Source organism: Oncorhynchus clarkii, chromosome 4, assembly GCF_045791955.1.
Source record: "Oncorhynchus clarkii lewisi isolate Uvic-CL-2024 chromosome 4, UVic_Ocla_1.0, whole genome shotgun sequence".
Taxonomy (NCBI): domain Eukaryota; kingdom Metazoa; phylum Chordata; class Actinopteri; order Salmoniformes; family Salmonidae; genus Oncorhynchus; species Oncorhynchus clarkii.
In genome coordinates this window covers 82321588-82342062 of record NC_092150.1, presented here as the reverse complement: position 1 = coordinate 82342062, position 20475 = coordinate 82321588, and the positions used below count along the sequence as shown (strand labels likewise).

The following is a 20475-nucleotide window of genomic DNA, read 5'->3' as shown; positions in this document are numbered from 1 at the left end:
CAACCCCATCGAACACCTTTGGAACGCAGACTGCGAGCCAGACCTAATCACCCAACATCAGTGCCCGACCTCACTAATGCTCGTGGCTGAACGGAAGCAAGTCCCTGCATCAATGTTCCAACATCTAGTGGAAATTAGTAGAGGCTGTTATAGCAGGAAGGGGGGGGGGCAACTCCATATTAATGCCCATGTATGTAGACACACACTACAGCTGAGAAATTTAAGTCAAAGCACAGTTATCAAAATCCATACTAAATTTCTACATTTAATAAGTGACTTAAAAATCTGGTATTCAAGGAGAGACAAATGTTCAGGAATTCTTTTTGCAATTTAATTTTTTCACGTTATTGCTTTACAGTAAAATGCATCGTTTGGATATGTCCAGTATAGCGAGACAATACATTCATATAAGTTATACAGATGTTTTCGATAATGTTTCATATTAACTAACTTTACATTAAATATATTATCATTATGTTTTATGTCTCATTTTTATTGGTTGACAAATGACTCTCACATCACATTGAGCTCACAGTGCATCAGGTCGTTTCATTCATTCAATAGAATTACATACGGCTCCACTCTGGCGTTGAGAAGTCATAGTTATTGAACGTGTGTGTGTGTGTGTGTGTGTGTGTGTGTGTGTGTGTGTATGGGCAACATTTTCATAGTGCAAACAAATTGGTTGCTGAGTGCAAAAAAATTCAGTAAACCTCTATAATCTATTAGTTTGACAATTAACTTTTCTTCAACAAGGTGTGCTATAAAGAGATGATTTAACTATAGTTTAGTACACAGAGCAATACAGTCTTAACACACACTGAGGAAAAGTTCAATTAAAATCACACTACTAGATTATAAATGAGGTTCATGGTCATTTTTGCCATAGGGGGGAGGGTGTGTGTAGATTTGGCCACTTTTATTTTGTACAACATGGTTTCCATACAATCTGTATTTTCGATGCAGAGCTATGCCATTTATGACATTGATGGCATCTGAATTATTTTTCTTTTTAAAAAGTGATAACGTTGTGGCAGGTTGCCCAGATAATTATTACACGGTGCCATGTGTGGGTGTTAGACGAGTTAGGATAAGCAGTAAGAGCAGTGTGACCTGCTGTGGTGAGGTGTATTCATTAGGTGCAGACCGTTGCAAAACATTTCTTTAAAACGCAAACCGTTTACTCTAGGAACCAAACAGGGAGGGACCTACCTGAATTTGTCCAATAGAAACTCTCGTTTTCGTTGCAAAACATTATCCGTTTAAAGTAAACAGTTTCAAAACATTTTGCAGCAGTCCAACTAATGAATACACCCGTTGTCACCTCTCAGGACCTGGCACCGAGGGCCCAATTTAAAGCAACCCTAGACCCTATACACTAGTGGAGATCTGAGAGGATTTGACTGGTATTAGCGCAATATGGTGAAACTTCTGAGCAATGTGGAGCGATTACTGACAGCTGTTAAACACTCAACTCTCCACAAGTACCTAGGGCGTAGGGTCTAGGGGTCCATTGGGGATTGGACCAAGGACATGACCACACAGGTGTTGTACACAGACCCAAACCCACCGCTCAAAACCAAGACAAACAAAGGGAAATGTACAAAGGAAATCAGGTATACTCTTGACCCAAAAAGCTAGCATCATATGTTCAAAAAATATCTATGTATGTACAGTTAAGAGGAACCAGTGAAAAGATTGAGAATGCAGTGATCGTTGCAAAGACAACAATGAGAGTCAGAATGGCACTAGCAGAGAACACTTTTCTTCTATGGGGAAAAGACCCACTGGGGTATATACAGAGCAGTGGGGGTAACTGCTATAAACTGATGGTCGAGAAGGGTGGGGGGGGGTCAGAGAGAGCATCGGGGTGTGATGAGAAGGGAGGATAAAGAAGGGGGGGGGGGCAGTAGAGTCTTGAACACAGCGAGTCTACCCCCCAGGGTATCAGTTTAGGGGTCCTGCTACTAAAATGTCTGCTCCTCAGGTCCTTCATACAGAGTGGAGATCTCATCTCACAAAGTTCTTTCATGGAGAAGGAAAACTTCCAGAAAGTTCAGAGGATTCTGGACTAAACCATCTGTAGCCAGCCTGGGGGGGGGGGGGGGGGGGGAGTTGTTTCCCCGCAGGAGTCCTTCCCCTCCGCTCCTCAGGTAGAGTTGGTGATTGAGTAATGCCCTTGTACCAGAGGGTCGGACTCCCCCGCACACACAGAATCTCCAGTTCCAGAACCTTTCCTCCATGTCCTCTGGCTCGGTCCTTTAGCAGGTCATTCAGACCAGTGAGCTCAAATGTTCCACTAATATTATGGCAACACCAATGTAGTTCCTCCAGAGTCCAACACACATTACGTTGAGATTGCATATACAAGTACCTGCTGCCAACACAAAGGGAAAGATAAGTCCTCATCTTTAACAGTCCCCTATCAATGCAAGTCTCTCCAGCTTATTGTAGACTAAGTTCCTGCAGGTGTTTTTGCATGATGTCAAATGTCTTAGATTGCAGTAGCATGTAGCTGCCGTTTATTTATAAAGTGGGTGCCGGGTGGGGTCGTGCCATGGAGGAGCCTGCATTTATTGTCCCAACATGCATTGCACTGCAGACAGAAATGGGTATGTGCTCACGATGTTAGAGGTTCAAGTCTATAGGGGATTAGGAAAGGGGAGGCGGTGAGACCAAGCTGAGCGCGAGCCTGCAAGTCAGCACACACCCTCGTCATTCTCTCACACAAACACACAGTACAGTACAGACACAAACACCCCCCCCCCCCCCCCCACCCCCACACACACAGGAAGCACTATTTGATTCAGAAAGAGAGGACAGCTTGGCTTGTTTTAAAGTGCAATATCTACAAGTAATTCAGAGAGAGAACACCTATGTCGCCCCCTACTGGATCTGGCTCCAGATATTCCCTGATAACCAAACAGATGTGGTTGCTTGAGACCCCTGCCATGCAGATAGATCAGAGTGAGGGGACATTGCCCCCTGGTGGTCAAAGGGGGTCGAGCAGACAGAAGAACAGACCGAATCCCATCTGTAACACTATACATATACATGCTACTGTCCAAAGACGTCCGAATATCGAATATGGACACCGTCCAAAAGATATCTCCCAACTCTGGAGCAGGTGTTTTTTCTCTTCAGTGTTGTGCAGTCTGAGGGGGTGTGTGTGATATCTCAGAACAAGAAAAAAAAAAAACAGCTGAATTTCAGCACCACGGATTTGAGTTGCCGCCATGAGCCAGACACCTCCCTTCGAGGGAGAGCCAAATGTCCTGACAATAAAAGTATTTTCTCTGTGTGCTAATTCATTACTGTGAAACAGGCAATGTCCTTTGTGATTGCAACAAGCTCTCAAAAGTATTTTGTAGTAATTTTTAAACTATAAAACAAAAACACGATACAAAAACAAGAAAAAACATGTTCACAAGTTATCCATTGTGCTGCAAATATACATGAAACTCTTCTGGTAGTCAGAGACACAAAGCTTCCTGACAAAATGTCTTTAAGAGTTGATGGAGAGAAGAGAAAAGTTAGGAGTAGATAGGAGTGAAAGATGAGTGTCTGCTGCAGAGGGGTGGGACGAAGCAATCTGGAAAAAGTCAAAGTTCGGACTATGTCAGAGGGGTCCAGGTCTGAAAGAGGAGGAGGAGAGTTCCCCCTCGAAAGGTTGAGGGTACAAGCAGGATTCGGGGGAGAGGTAGAGTTTTAGGGCGAGGTTGTGTATTCTCTGTAGGGTCTTTGGGTGGATCGGTGGGGTGGGGATGAGAAGAGGAGAAGTTTGGATGGGGGAAGAGTAGGAGAAGGGGTGAGGGTCAATGTTGAGGGTTAGGACTAACCCTAACTTGGACAGAGGTATGTTTGGGTTGTTTGTAAGAGGCAGACTACTGTAGGGTTGATTCTAGGGCCTGTGGGGGAAGGCTAAGGAAAGCCAGTCAGACTACTGTAGGGTTGATTCTAGGGCCTGCAGGGGAAGGCTAAGGAAAGCCAGTCAGACTACTGTAGGGTTGATTCTAGGGCCTGTGGGGGAAGGCTAAGGAAAGCCAGTCAGACTACTGTAGGGTTGATTCTAGGGCCTGCAGGGGAAGGCTAAGGAAAGCCAGTCAGACTACTGTAGGGTTGATTCTAGGGCCTGCAGGGGAAGGCTAAGGAAAGCCAATCAGACTACAGATCGTGTGGATGGGGGAATGGAAAATGGAATAGTCTGAAAATGGGTCCAGTTCGTTTAATGCGTCTGTCCACTCCTCAGAACAAAGCCTCATGGGAAAGTGAGTCCAAGCACAGGGAAAGAAAATATTTAAAGACCAGGATCAGATCAAGAGGTCAGTTCTGAAAATGACAGGTGACCTGTCAGACAGGAGATAACCAGGTTTAGTAACGTGGTGGAGGATGGGGAAAGTTGATTGTGATTGGTTGCCGTTAGGGGTTGAGGGAGTGGAGCTTCCTGGTTGAGGTGGGTGTGGTCCAGCTACTCCTCCATGCACATGGGCAGGTTGACGAAGGTGAACACGTTGTACTCGATCATGATGGAGAAACACAGGAAGACCGCGTAGAGGACCAGCGTGTAGATACCCAGCTTCAGATCCAGCTTCCAGTGGTTCACATGAATCCCCCCCACCTGCAGAGAGGAAAACACACATTGTATATAGTCCCTCTGCAGAGGGGAACACAGTACATCCTATATATAGTCCCTCTGCAGAGGGGAACACAGTACATCCTATATATAGTCCCTCTGCAGAGGGGAACACAGTACATTAAAGGGACATAAACAACTACTACAGTGCAACAGCATGCATGTTGTGTACCTTATCAGCAAATTCATCTAATGACCCTTTCCATTAGCGCAATTCAGCTTATTGCACTTTTTTCAAACGCACACAATCTCTGGCCACAGCCTGATAAATACACTGTCAGATTGGTCAGCAGCAGTCATAGATATTACACTACTGACCAGTGTGTGTGTGTAGAGACTACAATACATGTATAAAATATGCCATATAGCAGAAATGTTTATCCAAGTGACTTAGTCATTCGTGCATACATGTTTTACGTATGGGTGGTCCCATCGAACCCACTACCCTGGCATTACAAGCATCCTGCTCTACAAAAGAGGGTATCTGCTCACCGTCAAAGCCACAGATCCCAGTAGCAACACCACAGAGTAGACCAGTCCTCGACTGTTGATCATGACCTAGAGGGGGAAGGCATAGTGCACGTTAGTTAGACGGGGAATATTTCAATCATGTTTTCTAACTGATAGTTTAGAATTAGAACAATATTCAACATTCTAAAAGTTGTTCCCAACTCCGTAAAGACAGCCACAGTCAACCTCCGTAAAGACAGCCACAGTCAACCTCCGTAAAGACAGCCACAGTCAACCTCCGTAAAGACAGCCACAGTCAACCTCCGTAAAGACAGCCACAGTCAACCTCCGTAAAGACAGCCACAGTCAACCTCCGTAAAGACAGCCACAGTCAACCTCCGTAAAGACAGCCACAGTCAACCTCCGTAAAGACAGCCACAGTCAACCTCCGTAAAGACAGCCACAGTCAACCTCCGTAAAGACAGCCACAGTCAACCTCCGTAAAGACAGTAACAGTCAACCCCTGTAAACACACGGCTCCAGGTCATAGTCAACCCCTGTAAACACACGGCTCCAGGTCACAGTCAACCCCTGTAAACACACGGCTCCAGGTCATAGTCAGCCCCTGTAAACACACTGCTCCAGGTCATAGTCAGCCCCTGTAAACACACGGCTCCAGGTCATAGTCAGCCCCTGTATTAGTTAACTCAAGGGGCGTATCTCTACAGTCTTAAGTGGCTTCCTCCAGCCATGATGAGCAGAGAACATCTTTACTATTGAGATGCACTCCTAGTAGACAGGTGGGAGAGAGCTGGAGCGACAATAAGGTCAAGGACTCACACAGTACTGAAACAGTCCTTAAAAAGGTTTTATTCCCCTCTTCAAAACATGAGTGATGAACACTTGAATTAATTTGAGTGTATTCACTTCCAGAAAGATGACTACTATACTACAAATATTTTGTGCATATTGAGCTAAAGTTGTACATCTCTCAGCAGTGGGCTCTCAGCAGTGGGCTCTGTTCCCTATGCTCCAGGGTGAAGGCATCAGCTTCCACTCCCCCCCATCCTAACTAAAAAGCTAAACTGATCCAAGATCAGTGTCCGGGGTCAACCTCACCCTACTCCGTTCCCTATAGCTGTTCTTACCTCGGAGCCATAGTTGACCGCCATGGTCTGTAGTGCCCAAGGAACGCCCAGCCCAACCAGGATATCAAACACATTACTGCCGATGGTGTTGGACACTGCCATGTCACCCAATCCTAAACACAAATAGCTGTCGTTCAAATATAAGCATTTTACATAAAAAAACAACCTCCAGAATTAACTTGGAAAAGCCTTAAAGAGTATCGCTAAAGATGGTACAGTCCGAAGACCCCCCCACCCACCCAATGAAAAAAAGCCAATGACTAGATGTCCTATCAAACAGTTCAGGGAAATGACAGAAACTAGAGCTGTACCTTGCCGAGCAACAATGAGACTGGCGATGCAGTCTGGAACGCTGGTGCCGGCTGCCAGGAAGGTGATGCCCATAATGACATCTGGGATGCCAAGGGTGTAGCCGATGATGGTAACCTGTGACCCACCCCCCCACACACACGTTACGGCTGATAATTGACCAGAATGACCCCACACACACACACACGCTCTACCCTGAGACTCACCATCCAGACCATGAAGTAGGAGAAGACAGCGATCCAGACGGTAGAAAGGAAGAAGGAGACCATGAAGAACTTCTCCCAGCGAGGCTTCGCACAGTTGGGGATGGTGAAGAACAGGAGGAGCAGCAGGGGCCACGAGATCAGCCACTTGCACTTGCTGCCGATGCCATCTGCAGAACAGCAGTGGCAGATACATTTGATAGATTTGTATGTATTTATAAAGCCCTTTTTACATCCAGTCAAAGTGCTTTACAGTAAACCAAGGGGCTAAGTCTGGAAAAGCAGTCTGGAAAAGCATGCAGAAGCACAGTGGTGACAAACTCCCTGGATGAACCTACTACTCTACAACATTCTAGAACAGTGTTCTGGTCCTGGAGATCCACAGAGGAATGAAGGTATTTGTTCCAGCCCACACAACTTACAGAACTAATTTAACTCAGCTACTTTAATCATTAAGCACTTGACAGCTGAAACAAGTCTGTTTCATACACACACTTGGCAGTGTTTGCCATGCACATAACAGTGTCAGAGATCATTAGAGTTTGTCATGCACATAACAGTGTCAGAGATCATTAGAGTTTGTCATGCACATAACAGTGTCAGAGATCATTAGAGTTTGCCATGCACATAAGTGTCAGAGATCATTAGAGTTTGCCATGCACATAAGTGTCAGAGATCATTAGTTTGTCATGCACATAACAGTGTCCGAGATCATTAGAGTTTGCCATGCACATAACAGTGTCAGAGATCATTAGAGTTTGCCATGCACATAACAGTGTCAGAGATCATTAGAGTCATGATATGATAAAGTCACTGGATCATTTGGGTAATGGCAACACGTCTACTGAAGTGGAAGCAAATGGCACCAATCTTGTCGACAAAACATTTCCTATCGACAGTCATGTTAGACTGTCTGGATAAACATCACGCTAATACACACACACACACACACACACACACACCAGGGATATGAAAGGGGGAGATGGTTTCATTCTCCTGCTCCTCCTCTGCTGGTTTGTCTTCAGGCACGTTGCCATTCTCAATGTCCACCTTCCCCTCCAGAACCTGGGTCTCCACCCCGTTGGCACCCTGGACTAGCTTCTGACGCTGTGAGGAAGAGGCAAAACAGTTCATTACGGTACACATCCGAAAACGTCCAGGGGTGAATTCATTACTCGCAGACCGTAGAAAAACTTTTGGCCTGTTGCAAAACGTTTTTCAACTGAAACACTTTACCGTTTACTCTAGCAACCAAATGGAAACAGAGCGAAACAGGGAGGGACCTACCTGAATTAATCCAATAGAACCTACATTTGTTGTTGTAAAACTTATTCCGTTTGGAGTTAAGTTGCAGAGCGCAAAACGTTTCGCAACAGACCAAACGTTTTGCTACGGTCTGCGACTAGTGAACACACCCCAAGTAGATCCCCGCTGTTTCAGTCAGATTCTTTCTGTCTGGTGTCTAATGAACACTATAAAATCTATATCTGAGACGATTGCATTTTTTAACATCTGCTCCTCATCTCGTTCCTGTAGTTGCATCCCTATCTATCCATACCTCAGTGATGATGAGGCGACTGGCCATGCGCAGCCGGGTCTTTGGTCCAAAATGGCTGGTGACCATGACGCGGAGGCCGGCCTCTGGGAAGCGTAACTTGGGAGGGCTGGCGTGCATAATCTCATCGACCATGACCACAGAGCCACGACTGTAAGCCTTACTGGGCTTAACTGGAGATGGACAGACACATTAGTCCTTCAAACTGACATGCACACAGACGCTAACACACAAACATGCTAGCAAAAAACACACAAAAAAAAAACACTGAAGTAATTATCCAGTGTAAATCACTTAAAAAAAAACTCATACCCACAAGTTGTTGTTGTCTCATCCTGTACTCGTATGTGGCCAAAACATAAATTGGAGAACAAAACACTTCATAACTCTACCTCAAACTTGTATCTCAGACAGTTGTTTGCTATTTCCTCAGGGGATAAGGTCATTCCCTTAGTCATTTTTGGCCTAAGGAGCTCTATTTTGGTGGACTCTTGTAGAAAAGACATGACTTGACATTCATTTCAACATGTATGTGTTGAGTGTATTGTTAGTTGTTTGAATGTCATCTAAATCTAGGCCAATATGAGCAGGATTTCTATTTTCTAGGAGAACATTTAACCCTTTAACGTTTAACTGGTCTTCTCATGAGATTAAAGTCTTCACAGTTTTACTGCAAAATATGTATTGCCACAATGTTTGTTCTTCAAATTATGTATTTTATTAGAACAGAAAAATGAAGTAAATTGCCCACATCTTGAAAAAAAAAAGAATATCAGTGAAGTGTATCTGTCAGATTTGACATAGCCTAAATGAATTAATAATCATTAGTTGGGGCCCTATAGAATATACAGTGAGCTCCAAAAGTATTGGGACAGTGACAGAGGTTCAGCAGCAGGCTGTCAGCTTTAAGGTTGTTTTAATCCATAACCCGGGGGCACCGTTCAGAAATTGCAGCAAAAGTATTGGGACAAATTCACACATGTATATTAATGTAGTCAAAAGCTTAGTATTTTGTCCCATATTCATAGCATGCAACGATTACGTCAAGGATTTGACTCTACAAACTTGTTGAATGCATTGGCTATTTGTTTTGGTTGTGTATCAGATAATTATTTGTATTATAAATAAAACTAGTCAACACTTGCTATTCAGTTGTCAATCAACGCACAGTAAAAAGCCCATGAGCCACGACTCCGCGTGGTGGCTACGTGAAAGAAAATAATATTAAAACAATACTTAGGCTAAATTGATTAACTCATTGTTACCACTTACATTACATAGGACGCGGAAATTCACCAGCATCATGCCCTCTCCCTCCTCTGTGTAAAGAAATTTGACTGCAATCAACCACAGAGTCGAGACAGAGCAGCCTGCGTTTCCCCGTCATCGCTTGCTTAGTGACTGACATGCACCTATTCTGTCAAAAGATGGCTAGAAGATGCATGTCAGTCATTCTAGAGGCAGAGGGGCTTGATGGACTAGCGAATTGAAACTTTTAAATGAAAAACAGTCTAGATAATATGAAGTGGAAAAAGTAGCCGTGTGAAAATGACTAGCGGACGGCCGGTGCTAATGGAAAACACCAACACAGAAAACATGCTTTTTAACTTGTGGTTTTGGAAGGAAAACCTTTTTTCACTCACACTGTAACTAAATAGAGGTCATATCTAATATAAATCTGGAAACACTGGACAATTATTTTAAGGTGTAAAAACACCTTCTCGCGAAACGTTTTCACTTGTGTTTTAAACATACTCCTAGTATAATGATTGGCTGCAGGGTTTAAGTGTTCTATATTCAATTAGCAAGAGTATATTGATTATATAGAAATTGATATGCATACATTAAGTAAACAAAGCTGACAAACATTCCCTGTATTTGGATATTTAGTACCATAGGTCAGTGGGCTGAAACATCAAGAGACAAGCAGAGCAACACGCTGCAGAGAAACACTGCATTCTAGCACGCAGAAACAGTTACTACACACAATAAGCAACAGAAGGTTTTAGTAAGGCTAAACAGACAGGCGCTTTGACAGTGGAAAGAAACAGGAAGATATGGGTCGCATCTACACAAGTTACAAGCCACTTATGACATTAATACCAAAGATAAGGTGTCTAGGCTGAGAGAGAGGCAGTGAGAGAAAGAGAGAGAGGCAGTGAGAGAAAGAGAGCGCATTGTGGTTGAGCAGAAGGGTACCTCTTATCCAGTGTTAGTCAGCGTAGTAGAATGGAGACTGTTGAACTGCAACACCTTCACCACACTGACAGAGGAAGTCCTACCCAAATCCCAGAAGTCCATATTCCAACTTCCCTTCCACAACCCAACGCAATTGAAAAAAACAGCCATTCCCTCAAAAAAAAACAGCCATTCCCTCAAAAAAAAACAGCCATTCCCTCTACAAAACAGCCATTCCCTCAAAAAAAAACAGCCATTCCCTCAAAAAAGCCATTCCCTCAAAAAAAAACAGCCATTCCCTCAAAAAAAAACAGCCATTCCCTCAAAAAAAAACAGCCATTCCCTCAAAAAAAAACAGCCATTCCCTCAAAAAAAAACAGCCATTCCCTCAAAAAAAAACAGCCATTCCCTCAAAAAAAAACAGCCATTCCCTCAAAAAAAAACAGCCATTCCCTCAAAAAAAAACAGCCATTCCCTCAAAAAAAAACAGCCATTCCCTCAAAAAAAAAAACAGCCATTCCCTCAAAAAAAAAACAGCCATTCCCTCAAAAAAAAACAGCCATTCCCTCAAAAAAAAACAGCCAAGCCATTCCCTCAAAAAAAAACAGCCATTCCCTCAAAAAAAAACAGCCATTCCCTCAAAAAAAAACAGCCATTCCCTCAAAAAAAAACAGCCATTCCCTCAAAAAAAAACAGCCATTCCCTCAAAAAAAAACAGCCATTCCCTCAAAAAAAAACAGCCATTCCCTCAAAAAAAAACAGCCATTCCCTCAAAAAAAAACAGCCATTCCCTCAAAAAAAAACAGCCATTCCCTCAAAAAAAAACAGCCATTCCCTCAAAAAAAAACAGCCATTCCCTCAAAAAAAAACAGCCATTCCCTCAAAAAAAAACAGCCATTCCCTCAAAAAAAAACAGCCATTAGTCAATTTTGGGAATTTCAAAGAAGACCAGTTGAGAATATGTCTTTGAGAAGCCTTGGTGTGTACTACAGCCTGTCTGGTCAGCCTTACCTGCTGCTGTGCTGAGTATAGGTAATGAGGGGTCAGCAGCCCCATAACAAGCTGTATTACCATCCTCCATCTCGCTGCTGGCCGCAGCGTTACCGTTGGCCTGGTTCTTGTCTTTACCCCCTTTCCCCGTGAACAACTTCTGCAAGCTCTGGTTAAACCTGGGAGAAGAGGGGAGAGGGACACTGGTCAATGGCTCCCTTGTTCATCAACAGCCAATAACTCAATTGTATGCAGTGCTGTGTGAACTCTAGGGACCAGTTTCCTGGACACAGATGAATAAATTCACTTAATTCTCCATTGAAAAAAACAACATTTTAGGACTAGGATTAATAGGTTTAATCTGGATCCTGTAAACTGGCCGTGTGTATACAGTAAACTGCATCAACATTGTTACAACTGGTCATATTTACAAAAACTGTGGAAAACTCAGTTCTGCAACTTCTGGGGAATGTGAACCATGTTATATATTTGACATCCTATGTATGCACACTTCTAATGATACAGCAACCCCTATGGACGGAAAAGTCTGAAATAGTCCGTGAGTAGGCTATTTTCCGAGTGGCTTTCATAATGGGTCATAGAAGGGCAGTCAGAAGTCCTTTCCTCCAAACTAGACAGGAGACAAGTGATATCCAGTTAAGTCTGGTGCTCTTTAGCCACTGCAGAGGGTGGATTAAAGTGTTATGGCTGGGCTGGGAGTGAGCAGGCTGGGGCTGAGAGACAGATTACTGGCAGCAGAAAGTGTCCTGGATGAACCAAGGCAGAAACAGACAGAAAAATAAAATAAAAAACTCCCATCCCCCCAAAAATCAAATTCAAATTCAATATCTTTGCATTCAGTCTTTGTACATTTCTTAGAAATATATACACAACATCTTAAAAGAGATGTTACAGAAAATGTAAACCTCTTTGGGCTGGATGTGTCAATGTGTAGTTTGTATTTATTATGGATCCCCTTTAGTTCCTGCCAAGGCAGAATCTACTCTTCCTGGGGTTTATTATGGATCCCCATTAGTTCCTGCCAAGGCAGCAGCTACTCTTCCTGGGGTTTATTATGGATCCCCATTAGTTCCTGCCAAAGCAGCAGCTACTCTTCCTGGGGTCCAGCGAAATTAAGGCATTTTATACCATTTTAAAAACATTCACAGATTTCACAACACACTGTGTGCCCTCAGGCCCCTACTCCACCACTACCACATATCTACAGTACTAAATCCATGTGTATGTATAGTGAGTATGTATAGTGAGTATGTATAGTGAGTATGTATAGTGAGTATGTATAGTGCGTATGTATAGTGCGTATGTATAGTGCGTATGTATAGTGCGTATGTATAGTGCGTATGTATAGTGCGTATGTATAGTGCGTATGTATAGTGCGTATGTATAGTGCGTGTGTATAGTGCGTGTGTATAGTGCGTGTGTATAGTGCGTGTGTTAATGTTTGTGTTGCTTCACATGTTCAATCTATCACCAGAATTACAGTCTTAACTCAATTAGCCACCAAATCTCTAGGGTGTTTTCTGGTAGCTGTGCTTCACCAATTTCCCTACATTTTCCCCCCACGTGGGCCAGCCCCCTAGCAATCAAGTTCTAGCCAGTGAGCTTCACCCCCTCGCCATTTGAGTGACAGCTAGCAAGATGAACACACAGAGAGACAGAGAGACAGAGAGAGAAGAAGTAGAGAGAGAAGGAGAGAGAGAAGGAGAGACAGACACAGAGACAGAGAGAGACAGAGAGAGACAGAGAGAGAGCAATGACGCGGTGCACATATAATAAAAGGCCCAAAGTATGTGGACATCCCTTCAAAAGGAGTGAATTTGGCCATTTCAGCCACACCTGTTGCTGACAGGTGTATAAAATCGAGCACACAGCCATGCAATCTCCATAGACAAACATTGGCAGTAGAATGGTCCATACTGAAGAGCTCAGTGACTTAACGTGGCACCGTTATAGGATGCCATCTTTCCAACAAGTCAAAATGCTGCCCTGCTAGAGCTGCCCCAGTGAACTGGAAGTGCTGTTGTGAAGTGGAAACGTCTAAGAGGAAAAACGGCTCAGCCACGAAGTGGTAGGTCACCCAAGCTCACAGAACAGGACCACCGAGTGCTGAAGCACATAGCATGTAATAAGCATCTGTCCTCGGTTGCAACACTCACTACAGAGTTCCAAACAAACCTCTGGGAGCAACGGCAGCACAAGACCTGTTCGTCGGGAGATTAATGAAATGGGTTTCTATGTCAGAGCAGCCGCACACAAGCCTAAGATCACCATACGCAATGCCAAGCGTCGGCTGTAGTGGTGTAAAGCTCGTCGCCATTGGACTCCGGAGCAGTGGAAACGCGTTCTCTGGAACGATGAATCACACGTCACCACCTAGCAGTTCGATGGGCGAATCAGGGTTTGGCGGATGCCAGGCGAACGCTACCTACCAGAATGCATAGTGCCAACTGTAAAGTTTGGTGGAGGAGGAATAATGGTCTAAGTTCCACTGCGTAGACGTCACTGACAAACTGAAATGGTCCACCCACACAAACAGTGTGGTGAAGGCGGCGCAACAGCGCCTCTTCAACCTCAGGAGGCTGAGGAAATGTGTCTTGTCACCCAAAACGCTCACACTTTCACAGCTGCACAATCGAGAGCATTCTGTCGGGCTGTATCACCGCCTGGTACAGCAACTGCTCCGCGCACAACCACAAGGCTCTCCAGAGGGTGGTGTGGTCTGCACAACGCATCACCGGGGGCCAACTACCTGCCCTCCATGACACCCGATGTCACAGGAAGGCCAAAAAGATCATCAAGGACCTCAACCACCTGAGCAACTGCCTGTTCACCCTGCTATCATCCAGAATTTGAGGTCAGTAAAGGGGCACCAAAGCTCGGACTGACAGACTGAAAAACAGCTTCTATCTCAAGGCCATCAGACTGTTAAACATCAATCACTAACTCAGAGGCTGCTGCCTACATTGAGACCCAATCACTGGCCACTTGAATAAATGGATCACTAGTCACTTTATACAATGCCACTCTAAATAATGGTTTACATGTCTATACTGCATTTTATACCATCTATTGCACCTTGCCTATGCCGCTCGGCCATATACTTATATGTACATATTCTCATTCACCCCTTTATATTTGTATGTATTAGGTGGTTGTTAGGGAATTGTTAGATATTACTGCACTGTCAGAACTAGAAGCACAAGCATTTCGCAACACTCACATTAACATATGCCAACTATGTGTATGTGACAAATAAAATGTGATTTGATTGTTTGGGCTAGCACCCTTAGTTCAAGTGAAGGGACATTTTAAACGATACAGCATACAATAACATTCTAGACGAGTCTGTGCTTCCAACTTTGTGGCAACAGTTTGGGGAGGGCCCTTTCCTGTTTCAGCATGACAATGCCCCTATGCACACAGCGAGGTCCATAGAGAAATGTTTTTTTTGAGATTGGTGTGGAAGTTGACTGGCCTGCACAGAGCCCTGATCTCAACCCTATTGAACACCTTTGGGATGAATTGGAACACCGACTGCGAGCCAGACCTAATCACCCAACATCAGTTCCCAACCTCACTAATGCTCTTCTGGCTGAATGGAACAAGTCCCTGCAGCAATGTTCCAACATCTAGTGGAAAGCCTTCCCAGAAGAGTGGAGGCTGTTATAGCAGCAATGTTCCAACATCTAGTGGAAAGCCTTCCCAGAAGAGTGGAGGCTGTTATAGCAGCAATGTTCCAACATCTAGTGGAAAGCCTTCCCAGAAGAGTGGAGGCTGTTATAGCAGCAATGTTCCAACATCTAGTGGAAAGCCTTCCCAGAAGAGTGGAGGCTGTTATAGCAGCAAAGGGGCGACCAACTCCATATTACTTACAATGATTTTGGAATGAGATGTTCAACGGGGCGACAGGGTAGCCTAGTGGTTAGAGCGTTGGACTAGTAACTGGAAGGTTGCAAGTTCAAATCCCAGAGCTGACAAGGTACAAATCTGTCGTTCTGCCCCTGAACAGGCAGTCAACCCACTGTTCCTAGGCCGTCATTGAAAATAAGAATTTGTTCTTAACTGACTTGCCTGGTTAAATAAATAAAAACAAGCAGGTGTCCACATACTTTTCACATATCTGCATATAGAGAACCAGTCAAAAAAGTTGACACACCTACTCATTTCAGGGTTTCTTTATTTTTACTATTTTCTACATTGTAGAATAATAGTGAAGACAAACTATGAATCATGTAGTAACCAAACAAGGTGTTAAAAAAATATATTTTAAATTTGAGATTCTTCAAAGTAGCCACCCTTGATGACAGCTTTGCACATTCTTGGCATTCTACAATGTAGAAAACAGTCAAAATAAAGAAATACCCTTGAATGAGTAGGGGTGTCCAAACTTTTGACTGGTACTGCATATGAAGTAGTACACCATTTTTTTATTTATTTTTTCCGGGGACCACTTTTGGCTCGCTAGCTCTATTTTTAGAACTACTGGCTAAAAAGTACAGGAGAAGATATCCACCCTCAGTTTCATTGGCCGCCCTGAGTTGCGTGATGTCAGACTTAGTAGTGCAGCACTTACTTCATGATGAGGATGTATCCACAGTACATGAGCACCAACACCAGGCTCTCCCACCTGAGACGGACAGAGGAGCACAGACCAATGAAATCACATCACAGTAACCCGATAAAATCACATATCGCCCAATAAGGAGCAGAGTTCAGGTACATAACCAATGAAATATCAAAGGTCATATTTAAAAAAAGGGCAGATCACTTACCACACCACCTTCTCATCGTAAATGAACTGGGGAAAAAGATCACGGGAAGAAATCAAAACAATGACAGTTAGGAAGTATTCAATAAATATATTGTTTATGGTGGCATACAGTACATGTTAAGATCAATTTAATGTCAGACTTACTGCAATAAGAGCTAGGATAGACAAGATGTAGTAGAATGAATCTCGGAAAACAGACCACCAACCCAACATTACGACCTAGAAAGAGAAAGAGTCAGGAAAGAGATCCGTTCTGGTATTCAGCAACTAAAGTGTCTCAGACTAGACGTTCTGATCTAGGATCCCCTTTTCTACGTATAGCGCATTCAGAACGTATTCAGAAACCCAGACTTTTTCCACATGTTAGGTTAAAGCCTGATAATATTGATTCAATAGTTTTCACACACAATACCTCATAACAGCGAAGCAAAAACAGGTTTACACATTTTTGCTACTTTATAAAAATAAACTGAAATATCACATATACATAAGTATTCAAACCCTTTACTCAGTACATTGTTGAAGCACCTTTGGCAGCGATTACAGCCTCGAGTCTTCTTGGGTATGACGCTACAAGCTTGGCACACCTGTACTGGGGGAATTTCTCCCATTCTTCTCTGCAGATCCTCTCAAGCTCGTGTCATGTTGGGTGGAGAGTGTTGCGGTTGTTCAAATCAGGTTCAAGTCCAGGCTCTGGGACACTCAAGGATGTTCAGAGACTTGTCCCGAAGCCACTTCTGTCATCTTGGCTATGTGCTTAGGGTTGTTGTCCTGTTGGAAGGTAAACTGCTGCCACTACCACGCTTCCCAGCACGGATGCTGCCACTACCACGCTTCCCAGCACGGATGCTGCCACTACCACGCTTCCCAGCACGGATGCTGCCACTACCACGCTTCCCAGCACGGATGCTGCCACTACCACGCTTCCCAGCACGGATGCTGCCACTACCACGCTTCCCAGCACGGATGCTGCCACTACCACGCTTCCCAGCACGGATGCTGCCACTACCACGCTTCCCAGCACGGATGCTGCCACTACCACGCTTCCCAGCACGGATGCTGCCACTACCACGCTTCCCAGCACGGATGCTGCCACTACCACGCTTCCCAGCACGGATGCTGCCACTACCACGCTTCCCAGCACGGATGCTGCCACTACCACGCTTCCCAGCACGGATGCTGCCACTACCACGCTTCCCAGCACGGATGCTGCCACTACCACGCTTCCCAGCACGGATGCTGCCACTACCACGCTTCCCAGCACGGATGCTGCCACTACCACGCTTCCCAGCACGGATGCTGCCACTACCACGCTTCCCAGCACGGATGCTGCCACTACCACGCTTCCCAGCACGGATGCTGCCACTACCACGCTTCCCAGCACGGATGCTGCCACTACCACGCTTCCCAGCACGGATGCTGCCACTACCACGCTTCCCAGCATGGATGCTGCCACTACCACGCTTCCCAGCATGGATGCTGCCACTACCACGCTTCCCAGCATGGATGCTGCCACTACCATGCTTCCCAGCATGGATGCTGCCACTACCACGCTTCCCAGCATGGATGCTGCCACTACCACGCTTCCCAGCATGGATGCTGCCACTACCACGCTTCCCAGCATGGATGCTGCCACTACCACGCTTCCCAGCATGGATGCTGCCACTACCACGCTTCCCAGCATGATGCTGCCACTACCACGCTTCACAGCAGGGATGGTGCCATGTTTTCTCCAGATGTGATGCTTGGCATTCAGGCCAGAATAAAATATTGGTTTCATCAGACCAGAGAATCTCGTTTCTCATGGTCTGAGAGTCCATTAGGGGGCTTTTGGCAAACTCCAAGCGGGCTGGCCACTCTACCATAAAGGCTAGATTTGTGGAGTGCTGCAGAGATGTTTGTCCTTCTGGAAGGATCTCCCATCTCCACAGAGGAACTCTGAAGCACTGTCAGAGTGACCATTGTGTTCTCGGTCACCTCCCTGACCAAGGCCCTTCTCCCCCGTTTGCTCTGTATGGCCGGGTAGTCAGCTCTAGGAAGTCTTGGTGAATCTAAACTTCTTCCATTTAGAATGGAGGCCACTGTGTTCTCGGGGACCTTCATTGCTGCAGAAATGTTTTGGTACCCTTCCCCAGATCTGTGCCTCGAAACAATCCTGTCTCGGAACTATACGGACAATTCCTTCGACCTCATGGCTTTGTTTTTGCTCTGACATGCACTGTCAACTGTGGGGCCTTATATAGACAGGTGTGTGCTTTTCCAAATCATGTCCAATCACCTGAATTTACCACAGGTGGACACCAAATAACTTGTACAAACATAAAGGATCAATTTAGGGTCTCAAAGCAAAGGGTCTGAATACGTACAGTTGAAGCCCGGAAGTTTACAGACACTTAGATTGGAGTCATTAAAGCTCGTTTTTCAACCACTCCACAAATGTCTTGTTAACAAACTATAGTTTTGGCAAGTCGGTTAGGACATCTACTTTGTGCATGACATGTAATCTTTCCAACAATTGTTTACAGACAGATTATTTCACTGTATCACAACTCCAGTGGGTCAGAAGTTAACGTTGACTGACTGTGCCTTTAAACAGCTTGGAAAATTCCAGAAAATTATGTCATGGCTTTAGAAGCTTCTGATAGGCTAATTGACATCAGTTGAGTCAATTGGAGGTGTACCTGTGGATGAAGAAAGTTACTTTCTTCAACACTTTGTTTTTGCATTATTTATTTGAGGCTAAATTGATTTTATTGATGTATTATATTAAGTTACAATAAGTGTTCATTCAGTATTGTTGTAATTGTCATTATTACAAAATATATATATATAGTTATTAAATCGGCATCGGCTTTTTTTGGTCCTCCAATAATCGGTATAGGCGTTAAAATCATAGTCGGTCGACCTCTACTACAGTTTGCAACTGCACATGGGGACAAAGATCGTACTTTTTGGAGAAATGTCCTCTGGTCTGATGAAACAAAAATAAAACTGTTTGGCCATAATGACCATCGTTATGTTTGAAGGAAAAGGGGGAGGCTTGCAAGCTGACTGTGAAGCACGGGGGTGGCAGCATCATGTTGTGGGGGTGCTTTGCTGCAGGAGAGACTGGGGCACTTCACAAAATAGATGGCATCATGAGGAAGTAAACTTGTGTGGATATATTGAAGCAACATCTCAAGACATCAGTCAGGAAGTTATCCTGATCGCAAATGGGTCTTCCAAATGGACAATGACCCCAAGCATACTTCCAAAGTTGTGGCAAAATGGCTCAAGGACAACAAAGTCAAGGTATTGGAGTGGCCATCACAAAGCCCTGACCTCAATCCTATAGAAAATGTGTGGGCAGAACTGAAAAAGCGTGTGTGAGCAAAGAGGCCTTCAAACCTGACAGTTACACCAGCTCTGTCAGGAGGAATGGAAGGCTACTCAAAACATTTAACCCAAGTTAAACCATTTAAAAAGGCACTGCTACCAAATACTAATTGAGTGTATGTAAACTTCTGACCCACTGGGAATGTGATGAAAGAAATAAAAGGTGAACTAAATCAGGTGTATGTAAACTTCCGACTTCAACTGTACATATAAGGTATTTGTTTATTTTTAATACATTTGCAAAAATGTCAAAATAAATCTGTTTTCACTTTGTCATTATGGAGTATTGTGTGCAGATTGCTGATGATTTTGTTTTAATGGGTCTGAATACTTTCTGAAGGCTCTGTAATCCTATTCATTATCATCTAAAAGAGGCTAAACTGATCCTAGATCAGCACTCCTGCTCTTTCTGAATACAGGCCCAGAAATATGCTTTCCAAGACAAACATCAACAGTCATCTGGACATGGTTCCCCTTAGGGGAACTCAATCTTCCCATTTACTTCTCAGCCCATAAGTGATCTAAACGCAAATGCTGCACTAAACGAGACCTGCACGCACACACACACACCTGTCCGGCGAAGATTCCGCACACACCGATGATGCACAGGATATTAAAGACGGCTGAGCCAACGATTGTCCCAACCCCCACGTCACCGTGGGTGATGAAGACACCTGCACAGAGGGAGGGAGCCATCCACAATCAGTCCTGACAACAGCCATCTGGGAGAGTGTGTGTGTGTGTGTGTATTTTTTATATTTGGATATATTGGTGTGTGTGTGTCTGTGTGTGCGCGTGTTAAATCTGGTGAACAGACACACGTAGTGTCTGTCAGAAGACTG

At 44.4% G+C, this 20475-nt stretch overlaps 1 protein-coding gene across 1 annotated transcript in view; it reads right to left on the bottom strand.

Annotated features, from left to right (window-relative positions):
- Nucleotides 1–309: 309 nt before the first annotated feature.
- Nucleotides 310–20475, bottom strand: part of LOC139407370 (sodium/potassium/calcium exchanger 4-like) — a 42504-nt gene continuing 22338 nt past the window's right edge. Inside the window, exons 6-17 of the mRNA XM_071151090.1 lie at nucleotides 20204–20307; nucleotides 16403–16477; nucleotides 16260–16285; nucleotides 16061–16114; nucleotides 11548–11645; nucleotides 8302–8471; nucleotides 7706–7850; nucleotides 6747–6913; nucleotides 6543–6657; nucleotides 6232–6344; nucleotides 5126–5191; nucleotides 310–4618 (exon numbers count right to left, since the gene is read on the bottom strand). Coding sequence (XP_071007191.1) covers nucleotides 4469–4618; nucleotides 5126–5191; nucleotides 6232–6344; nucleotides 6543–6657; nucleotides 6747–6913; nucleotides 7706–7850; nucleotides 8302–8471; nucleotides 11548–11645; nucleotides 16061–16114; nucleotides 16260–16285; nucleotides 16403–16477; nucleotides 20204–20307 — 1283 coding nt within the window. The 3' untranslated portion in view covers nucleotides 310–4468. The remainder of the gene's footprint in view (nucleotides 4619–5125; nucleotides 5192–6231; nucleotides 6345–6542; nucleotides 6658–6746; nucleotides 6914–7705; nucleotides 7851–8301; nucleotides 8472–11547; nucleotides 11646–16060; nucleotides 16115–16259; nucleotides 16286–16402; nucleotides 16478–20203; nucleotides 20308–20475) is intronic.